This window comes from Lutra lutra, chromosome 8 (assembly GCF_902655055.1).
Source record: "Lutra lutra chromosome 8, mLutLut1.2, whole genome shotgun sequence".
Classification (NCBI taxonomy): domain Eukaryota; kingdom Metazoa; phylum Chordata; class Mammalia; order Carnivora; family Mustelidae; genus Lutra; species Lutra lutra.
Genome location: NC_062285.1, coordinates 53,989,789 through 54,000,925, shown reverse-complemented (window position 1 = coordinate 54,000,925; position 11,137 = coordinate 53,989,789). Strand labels below are relative to the sequence as shown.

The window sequence follows — 11,137 nt, the reverse complement described above, 5'->3', positions numbered from 1 at the left end:
GCAACTGAGCACTGGCTGCATTTTCCCCACCCAGCAGATGGTTCTAACAGGTTAGCTCACAGCTTTACAAAAAGCATAGAGAAAGAAGGAAGGCCTGGGGATTGGCCCTCTGGCCCAGAAACCCTGTGGGGGAGGAGAATGAATGTAAATGTTCTGCAGGCAGTCACCGCCCCTTTCCTCTGCTGACTGCACGCACCCCTCCGGCCGGCCCCCTCCTGAGTTCAATAGCCAACCGTCAGGAGTTGTGATGAGGAGTTGTGATGAGGGTGACCCGATGAAATAAATTCCATCCCTCCCTCTGCAAAAGGCAACTCATAAAGAAAATTCAGCTTCCTCCTCAATGCCCTCCTCAGGCTGCACACACAGGCACATACACATACACACAATTGAATGTGTTTTCAGAGCTAATCCTATTGTGTTTAGTTTCTTACATCTGTCAGAGACAGCAAAGAGCCCCACAGAATGTTCTGTCCCCACCCTCATCTTTGTTTCAATATGTTCACCTTTCTGCTAATCCACAATCCACTACTCTCACCTGCCCTTTGAGCATTGCATAGGCAGGATACTAACATCACCAATATCCTGAACTATCAAATATCCATGGACATGGCTGTGAAAACACAAAATAGGGGGTCAATCCATTCTATACATGCTCATTGCAGCTCTCTCCTAAGCACAAATTACTCCATAGATAAATTTCCTCTGGATGAAGAGGAGAATCTGATCTGGTTTTCAGAAATCCACCTTGCCTAGCATGCATTATTTAATTCCTCTGAAAATGAAGTTTATTTTGCTGAGCAGATATTTCCTGAGAAGAAACACAAGAGAAATTATTAAGAGCTTAAGATTTGCTGAAGATGAACAACTTCCTATAAAAATTGAAAAAAAGTTAATTTTTATTCTGTTTGTATGTGCGTGTGTAAAGGACAAGAGTCATATGACACCTATATCAGAGTTTTTAAAAAATGAACTATTTCAAACCTAAGATATGTTTTTCAGCCTTATTGACAGTAAACCCATCTTTTGTTTTAACCTTCTGCACCTTTCTTTGCACATAAGGCATTCTCATAGCTCTTTATCTCTAGTAGACATGTGCCCATTGCATTGGTAGAGCAAATGATTTCCAAAAACCTGGAGGATTCTTTTCAAGACAATTTCCAAAAGAAGTAGAGCTTGGGCTCAGAATTCTATCTTGCTACTGATGGGAAAAACTGATCAGATCCTTTTACAGATGTGAAGACTGATATGGAAGTGAAGTTGAATTACTGACTATCATTCAGTCAGTTGCTTGATCCAAGTACCCTTCCCTTTCCTCCCCAGAGCCACTAGAAGTTTACAAAATCCTTTACATCTTAAAATGAAGATTCTATGCTTTGCCTAGGTAGCTCTCTGTAATAACGCATATCCGTATATTTTCTTTAAATCTTTCCAGCTGTAGTTTTCTTTTTCTGTTCTAGCCAATTAATATTACTTCAAAATATCACAGGGATTTAAAAACCTATAGGACCTTTCTTTTCTTTCAAGTTCACTGCTACTCAGATGGACCTTTTCTAACTGAATGCTTAACAATATATTTTGATATATTTTTGAAAAACAATCATGGATACCAGTTTGTGATTTGAGGAGCTAAGAGTCCTTACAATGAAATATTTCACTCATTTACTTTATACTTTTATAAATTTCAAGCAAACAGAAAAGTTGAAAGAATGGTACAACAAATAAAGATGTGGCTTTGTCTATATTCACTAATTACAGTAAAAAGGTTTTTAAATGGAAATAAGTTTGACATGTGGAAAAGAAGCGAGAGGAGGATATTTTTTCCATCTACTTTTAGAATTCTGAAGTTTTAAAACGAAAGACACCAATCTACATGCATAAGGTAACAGTCAATGATGGTGTGTTCTGGGCCTGTGTCTTTCTTATTTTTTGACTCTTCAGATATGGGTCACTTTCCATTCACCCTTCTTAGTTCTCTCTCCAAGTCTACCTCAATTTTCTCTTACCCCATTTCTTACTTTTTTAATCACAAAGATTTGCAGTCCTCTTTTTCTTTGCCTCTCAACTTCAGCAACTCCCCCCCCTCCCCATATTCTCTTTCTACTAACTTCTATCCCTATTCAAACAAACAAGCAAATAAACAAAATAATTGAATGGTAAGCTGGACTTGGCCAGAGGGGCCCTCTGAAGTAGGTGTGTCTTTCGGCTGGGGAAGGGGAGGAGTTAGATCCGGGGCGGCATCACCCCGCCCTGGTCAGCTGGGAAAGCAATCAAAACTGCTGCAACTCAGAGGCTCCAGTCAGAGCTCAAGGAGCTGCCCAGAGGCTGTGGTTCTGAAAACTCCACTCCAGGGAACTAACCACGCAGAGTAGGTACTGAAAACCAGCTGCAACGGGGACATCAGCCCGAAGGCGTCCTGGAGGAGGATACAGAACTCCAAGGAAGGAGGAGAACAAGACACAGTCAGAAAAAGCAGATTCAGTAGCATTTCTAAGAGGCAGTGGCCGGTTTAACATGGATCGCTAATAGCACCGCCTATGATCTGGATGGTCAGGGAGAGTTGGGTTCTCTGAGTCTCCTCCAGGACACAGATTCACAGAGTTCATACCAGGGACTGCCACTGACAGAGGTAAGCCCTTGGATGGGTTGGTATGGGACTGTTAAAGTTTCTGTGGGAAGTTCCCACAGGCCTAGAGGAGCAGCTGAGTTGAGGTAAGGTTCTTCTGGGCTAGGAGAGGAGGGAGTAGGGTTTAGGAAACTTGAACAGAGAAGTAGAGAGAGAACACTTACGGACAGATATTTAAGTTTTAATAATTTCACTAATTCCCATAGCACTTACCACCCAAAGTGAAACTCCTACTCCAAATCATTTTTATAAAGCTGATATTACAAATTATCTTCCCCCTTTTCTGTTAGACCCACCCTTCCATTTTATTAATGCAGGAGGAAAGTGTCTAGAAAGCTTAACTGCTTTTCTGAGATGGCTCAGCAAGTAGGTTGCAAGAATTGACTCAATCCTCTGCTCTGCTCCCCGCATTTTAGGGCTGTGCAGAAAGTGGATGGGGAAAAGGAGGAATGGCAAAAGAAAAAGGAATGAGAGAAGATGTTGGAAAGCCATGGGGTATATTCTTACCATTGCCCCCATTTTGTCTGCTAAAAATTCTTAGATAGTTGTAACAAAGTGGGGAAACTTTCCTTTTCCTCAGTTCTTCTGCTAAGAAATCAGAAGAGAAATATTGTCCATGTATACTTTCATCTCCTCTGCCTCTCACTCATCATTCACCACCCCCAACATGTATTCAGAACAATATTAATAAGTGTAAAATGTTTGCCTTGTTTTTTGACAGAGAGACCAGAGGTGAAGTGTTTGAGAGCAAGGGGTCAAACTGAAAGATTGAGTAATTTCTGTTTGCAAAGTTCACCATTTGAATCTGAGGCTATGAAGACTGAAGTATGACATGGCTATGTTGAATAAAATGTGCCTGTGTGTGTGTGTGTGTGTGTGTGTGTGTAGATATTAAACAAGTGGTAGAGTATAAAAAGTTGTATTGGAAGAGCACAAAACAGCCCCACAGGATGTTTCTAGGTAGTGCAGCTTGTGAGCACTCTGGTCTGCATTCTGTCTTTTCAGTGGGAAGACTGCAACTCTGAGCAAGGCATTTAGCCTATCTGGTGCTTAGATTCCCTAGAAACTGAGCTGGATAGTCCCCTTTCTGTTGCATTTAGGATTTAGTCATAGGATAAAGAAGTGAAGGGAGTACAAGCAGCTTCCAAGAAGAAAGGCACTGTCTAATCACCACACACACATGCAAGTACTCCTTGCTCACTTATTCATCTGTTGAAACTTCTCCACAACAAATAAAAAAATTAGCAAAAGTGTCAGATGAATTCAGTACAGCTCCACATAATAGTCATGTTCAATGACCTCAGTCTCAGTAATTAAAGTATTGGGTAGTCAAAATCATTGCCTAAGCAAACACTTTGCTAGAACAGATTTAAAAAAAATGAGAGACAATTCCAAATTTGAAAGAATTGGGTAAATGTGAAATTTAAGAAGACCCTAAAGATAAGCCAAAATTTTGTTATAATGTGTAGATGTGTAAGGATGTCCCAATTCCAAGATCAAAGAATAAAACGGGCTTTAGAGAATTAGAATGCATTTGAGGGTGGAGTCAGGGAAGGCTGTATTCTTCCTCCAGAGCCAGTATTCATTGATTTTGCCACACTGGAGTCAGCTTCATGTATATTTTGAGAGCTAATTTCTTTTGTAAAATTTGGGGAAACTTAAAATCGTTTATCACAATACTCTGTGTAGTGCTATGAACTTTCCCATTCTGCTTTTATCAAACAATTGCCAACCATTACATTTGCATAATAATTTTACAAAGTATAAGTACTTGTGCTTGGTTTCCTTGCTTTTCATAAAAGCTTCTGAATGCGATATGAAAGACAGAAATATCATTTCTACTTTGCCCTAAGGGTAAAAAAATGAAAATAATTTTTCTGTGCTCATTTAATAGGTAAGTAATAAATGAGTGAAAAGGGTTTCAGTTTCATGATTCTTCCAATACACCCCTGAGCTGGTTCATTAACAGGCTAAAAGCCATGGTAGATTTAGATACTTGTTCTGGAGAGAACCAAGTTAGTCTCCTTGAACTGTATCACACACATTTTCAATTCTCAAGTCTAAAACTGGATGTTCATCATCTTTTCCCCTCTGCTAACTTTTTGATGCATTGGAGATATGTAGGTGGAAAAAGTCAAAGGCAAAAAAAAATTAAAAAATCTTTGAGGAGTCCTGGTTTTTACTTCTATTTGAGAGACACTTTATTTTTCTCTTCAGACCTCTGGTACTTTATTCTGATAGGAAAGTCTTATCCCCAATAGTGTTTAATCATACAAAAGGAAAAATGCCCAGGGGCCAAGAATTTTCTATATTCCACCAGAAACTTTATGAACCTAAAAATTCATTTAATGGAGTAAGAGTGTCCATTAAATTGCTGTCTCCTGATTTAAAAACAGAATGAAAGAGACTAACTTCCTTCTTGAATGGTGGGAGAATTTTAGTCAATCTGGTAGAGGCAGCTGATAGAACTTCTTTTCCTCATCTCTTGCAACAGGATAGAAGCTTTGATATTTAGTTTCAGTAGGAAGTTAGAGGAGTGGGTTTGGCAAACATTTTTGAAAATGGTCGTTGAGATAGAGCTATTGGCTTTTGTTGGCATAAAATCAATATTAAGCACAGAGTGCAATTATGCTTATTTTTGTCCATGTGACTGGAAGAATTAATGATGAACTTTAGGAACAATAGTACCTAACACTTACATGGCATTTATGATGTCTGGCATTATTCAAAATCTTTAAATACATTAGCTCATTATGCTCACAGTAATCCTATGAGGTAGGACTATTATTATTCCCATTTTAAAGAAAGGGGATAAGGCCCAGAAAAGTTATGAAACTTGGCTAAGGTCACCCATCTAGTAAGTAATAGAACTGAAATTTAAACTCAGGTAATATGACTCCAGAGTCTGCTGTCCAGCTGCATTGGGCAATTGTCAGATTATCTTCTGAGCCAATCAGAGAAGTTTCCCTCAAGATAATAAGGGGCACAGTAGTTAGTACAATCTACTTTTACCATTAATCTGTGAGAAGCAATTTCTATTTTTGAATATGCAAATGTGTAAATAGATTAGATAAGAGAATTAAAGAATAAACACAAGATTAATATATGGATAATGTTTTATAGCATCTAAGGTCTACAAAACCTTTTCTTATTTTTATTTACCCTGCAAGAACTATGTTGAATATACCTTATTCCTATTTTATCAAAGAGGAAATGGAAGATCAGAGAGTCATGTAATATGTTTGAGATCAGCAACCAGGAATCAGAAGAGTTGGGCCTAGAGTGTGTGTTATTCTACCTTCCAAGATTTCAAAGCCACATCAAATATCCATGGGATTCTCTTAGGGCTAAAGGACCAGAATCTAGGGGAAAAGAGAGAGTTAAATTGGAGCCATCCATCCTTTCCATGATTGTCCTTTTCATCGTTTTAGCTAAAGCCAGTTGGTTGTTTTCCTTCATCCCTGCTGATAATCTAATTTGAAAATAGCTCTTTGACTCTTACAGGAACCATTAAGTTATGTTAAAGGCAAAGGATAGTCTACTCTATTCTCCTAATCCCACTTCTTGAGGAGGATGAGGATTGACAGAGCTTGGCTAATTTCCAGAGGTAGGGAGGTGGAGATAGGAATAAAAATAAAATAATAAAAAGGTCAATTACAGAGGCTAGGGTGGTATTCAGTTTCAGGGGTAATTCAGGAGACTCTGAATTCCTCTCTTGAATCTTCCTTCTCAACTCTCCATGCTTGTAAGTATGACTCAGTGATATCATGTTGAAGAGGAGATGAGAGAAATAGAAGGAAGAGGGGGAAAAAAAGGAGAAAGTAGGAGAGTAAGAGAAGTGGGAGAATAAAAGGGTGGAAGGAACAAGAAAAAATTTGGAAGAGGAAGGAATCCTGGAATATGACAGTTAACACTGCAAAGAACACCTAAACTAGCCTCTCTTTGGATGATGGTCATTTCCTGGTGACTTAGTTCTACTGATTCACATCTCCTGAAGTCAAAGTGGCTTTCTTCCTGTAGTTGTGATGGAAAAAGAAAGGAGAAAAAAACTATAAAACCTAGGATTTGGAATCAGAAGACCTGGTATGTCCTGCTCTATCAGCTTTACATTTTTGCATTTCTGTCACTTAATCTCTGACCCACAGTGACCTCAACTACAAAACAGCCCTCCGAGGTTGGCTGTAAGGCCACACAAGTGTTTTTATAATTGCATGTGGAATATTACGTTTCCCAAGCCTACTCCATCCTCTTTGGCCTCAGAGTGCACCTGCCTCAGAAAGGTCTGTGTTACTTTAACAGAAAAGTTAATTAGGTCCTTCACCCTCCCTCTGGATAGCTGGCTGAGTTAGAAGCGCAGCTCAGCACACAAGCTCCATCATCCATATTAAAAGTGGGATTTTCTAACTTGGCCTGGGCAGCCAATTGACCAATAGGTTCCAACGTGTGTTTTCAATAAAGCTGCTTGCCCAGGAAACCTTATTAAGTGAGTAAGTCAAGCTGACATGATTTCTGTGCTGATTAACATGAAACCTAGGCTGTTTTTGCAATGTGGTAACATTAATTATTTATAGGAGGTAAATGAGGTTACAAGGAAAACAAGTTCAAATTACCAGAAACAAATCAAATCATATATTTATATTTTTAAAATCTATGTGCTAATTCCTGCATTCATTGGTTTGAGGCCCAAGCTTTAAGGATCAAAAAACATTTATCATGCTCTCTTCTTTCTGATATACAAAAGTGATGGAAGAAAAACAAAAGTGATGGAAGGTTTAACATTTCAAAGACTAAGCTGGTAAATTGGGATGCCCAAATGGAGCTTCTCAGATACTTTTATTTGGTAAATTGTATATCTACAAATTGATCAGCAAATCTCAAAACAAGTCATTCTTCCAGAATTGAACACGAAATGTTTATTAACTACTCATGTCTTCTGGTTTTCATACTGCAATATTGTCAAAGAAAATTCATATTAAATTGTATCTGATAGGCAAGTAAATTAGTCAGGCTATTTCAATGTTTGCAGCTACCATTTTAAGTCTTGCATTTGTTCCAGATTTTTCATTTTTAATGAAGTATTTTTATAATAGTTGCACTAAAATAATCTTCAGTGAGCTTTTTAGACCTCTGGCTTATAAATCTAGGTGCTCTGCCATAGTCTTGTCTGATGATGTGAGATGCATGTACAATGGAAGAGTTATCACTGTAACATATGGGCCAATTTGAAAAAAATGGTCAGTGGTAACCCTGCTCTCTTTTCCTGATCCTTTTAGACACCATATCACTAACACCTCTAACACCACTACACTAGACAGGCCACAAGGTGCTTGGTGAAAAGCAAAATGCTCTTCAGGTGATGGTGAGGAAATATTTCATGTCACATAGCAACCAGTTGTGGCACAGTTCTTTCCTAGGATGGTTGGACCTAACATTGGTAGAGTCAGTGGGAAACATGGAATGTTACAGGTTAAATATATGTGATATATCTCTAAATAGAGTCTGGGTAGTCCTCTGGAGAACAAAGTAGTCTGAATGATCCCACCACAGTGTTTCATTTATTTTATAGTGTAAAATATAACAGTTTACTTACTAATATTCTTTTCAAATTTTGTACTAATTATAATTATTGTATATATATTATATAGTTATAATTACTTTAGTATCCTCTTTTACTTTCAGGAATTTCTCTATTTGGACAATAATTTATATGCCCACCTTATCTATTTCCCTTTATGATATGCATTCTGGGAAAAAGGAAAAATATGTTTGACCATTATATCAGTTATTTTTGCATAAAGTATCTATGAGACAAAGTACCAGAGAATAAAAAGAGTAAGGCACTGGCACTATAATGAAGAATCAAGTCAATTTCCATTTTCTTTAGTTGGTTTTCTTGTAATATGCCATAGCTATATTAGCGTTCTGGGCATTTATTTGAGCCTTAGATAACTTATTCAGAATGGTGGACTTGGACTAGATAATCATAAGTTGAATCCCAATACAATTCTGTGCTTTTTAAAAAAATATTTTATTTATTTATTTGACAGACAGAGAGATCACAAGTAGGCAGAGAGGCAGACACCCTGAGATCATGACCTGAGCTGAAGGCAGAGGCTCAACCACTGAGCCACCCAGGTGCCCCAATTCTGTGATTTTTTTTTAAATTTATTTGACAGAGAGAGATCACAAGTAGGCAGAGAGGCAGGCAGAGAGAGAGGGAAGCAGGCTCCCCGCAGAACAGAGAACCCGATGCGGGGCTCGATCCCAGGACCCCGAGATCATGACCTGAGCAGAAGGCAGAGGCTTTAACCCACTGAGCCACCCAGGCGCCCCCCAATTCTGTGATTTTTATCTAAGATATAAAAAGAAAGTCAAGATTTAAATAACGGATTGCATGGAGCACTGGGTGTGGTGCAAAAACAATGAATACTGTTACGCTGAATAGAAATAAAAAATTAAAAAAAAATAAAAGCAGATATTCAAAGACATTAATCATTGCCATTTCCTTTTCCAGAATCTAGGAATGGCAAAACCTTACGTGAAATCCAAGGAGGTGACAGAGTTGGTCAACACACCATCCTGGATGGACAAAGGTCTGGGCTCTCAGAATGAGATGAAGGAGGAGGAGAGAAGACCAGCTGCTTATGGGATGCTTGGAAGCTTAGCTGAAGAGCATGACAGTATTGAGGAGGAAGAAGAGGAGGAAGAGGATGGGGAGAAGCCTAAGAGAAGGGGTCCCAAGAAAAAGAAGATGACAAAAGCTCGCCTTGAGAGATTCAGGGCCCGAAGAGTCAAGGCCAATGCTAGAGAGCGGACCCGGATGCACGGCTTGAATGATGCCCTGGACAACCTGAGGAGAGTCATGCCATGTTACTCAAAGACCCAAAAGCTCTCCAAGATAGAGACTCTAAGACTGGCCAGGAACTATATTTGGGCTTTGTCTGAGGTCCTGGAAACTGGACAGACACCTGAAGGGAAGGGCTTTGTCGAGATGCTCTGCAAAGGGCTGTCTCAGCCCACAAGCAACCTGGTGGCTGGATGCCTCCAGCTGGGCCCTCAGTCTGTCCTCCTGGAGAAGCATGAGGAGAAATCTCCTATTTGTGACTCTGCCATTTCTGTCCATAACTTCAACTATCAGTCTCCTGGGCTCCCCAGTCCTCCTTATGGCCACATGGAAACACATCTTATTAATCTCAAACCCCAAGTATTCAAGAGTTTGGGAGAATCATCCTTTGGGAGCCATCCACCTGACTGCAGTACACCACCTTATGAGGGCCCACTCACTCCACCTTTGAGCATCAGTGGGAACTTCTCCTTGAAGCAGGATGGCTCTCCTGACCTGGATAAATCCTACAGCTTCATGCCACATTATCCCTCTGCAAGTCTAAGCTCAGGGCATGTGCATTCAACTCCGTTTCAGGCTGCTACGCCTCGCTATGATGTTCCCATAGATATGTCCTATGATTCCTACCCCCACCATGGTATTGGGGCCCAACTTAATACAATCTTTACTGATTAGGGCAGTAAGACAAACATTGCAGAGGATAATATGGAAATGTTTTCCACAATTCAAGTGGTTGAGCTGAAAAATCAATGACCTTAAAGGAACCCCATAGATATATATTGGACGCAATATCCCCAGTCCATTTGGGCTGTCCTGTACCAGCCACTCTCTTTTCTTATCAGCTTCTCATATTGCATTTATTCCTTTAGTTAGGGTCCTCAAGTGAAATTATTGGATTGTTACAATCATGTGGAAATAAAACAGAAGCCCTGGGCCCTATTCTAATGATACCAAAAACTCACTGAATGATCTATGCCAATTAATTTTTCATTGCTGACCTCTGTTTACTTACTGGTAAAATCAGACAATTGTTTTAAGTCTAGGTGGTTTCTAAAGTCCTTCACAGCTCTGAAATTCAATAACTTTGGTGACCACCCCTGTAAACTTTTTGAAACTGAAAGGATTGAAGAATATTAGGGAATAGACAGGATGTGTGGAATGATTAGATGGAGTTGCCAAAGGAGCACAAGATGCATTTTTCTCTGGGACTTGATAGGACTTCTTTGCATCTATCTAAAAATAGCCTCCAAAAGCTAAAACCTAACTTGGCTTTCACTGTGAATAACAGAGCATGTTCTTTTAAGAGATTAGCTCTATTTCTTGTTGGTTGAAAGCTGAACATACCTTCATTAGTAATTTAAGAACCATAATAGAGATCTCATACCAACTTGATTCTTGATAATATTTCAAAAGCATTTCCTCAGCACTAGAGGTGGGGCAAGGAAGTCTCTGTAACCCCAGACTCTGATGATCAATGGGACTTAGAGAAGTCATCTAGACCATTTCATAGTCTCAATAACCCAGAGGCTCTGGAAATTCTGAAGAAGCTCAGGTGTTGCTATCGAAATCAGCAAAAACCCAGGTCATATTCAAAAGCAATAAAATGGCTATTGGCTATAATAACTAACCATAGTTGGGAGACTCCTCCTATCTTAAACCTGCCCATAGGA

General features: G+C 39.3%; 1 protein-coding gene across 1 annotated transcript; it reads left to right on the top strand.

Annotated features, from left to right (window-relative positions):
* The first annotated feature begins 2,517 nt into the window (after positions 1-2,517).
* On the top strand, positions 2,518-10,142 carry NEUROD4 (neuronal differentiation 4). The gene is made up of 2 exons (XM_047743472.1): positions 2,518-2,626; positions 9,138-10,142. The coding sequence occupies exon 2, from the start codon at positions 9,147-9,149 to the stop codon at positions 10,140-10,142; it is 996 nt and encodes a 331-aa protein (XP_047599428.1). The 5' UTR covers positions 2,518-2,626; positions 9,138-9,146.
* The last annotated feature ends 995 nt before the right edge of the window (positions 10,143-11,137 follow it).

Bases quoted from the DNA above. Each gene is read 5' to 3' on its own strand.
- NEUROD4 (XM_047743472.1), top strand. From the start codon at position 9,147: ATGGCAAAACCTTACGTGAAATCCAAGGAGGTGACAGAGTTGGTCAAC.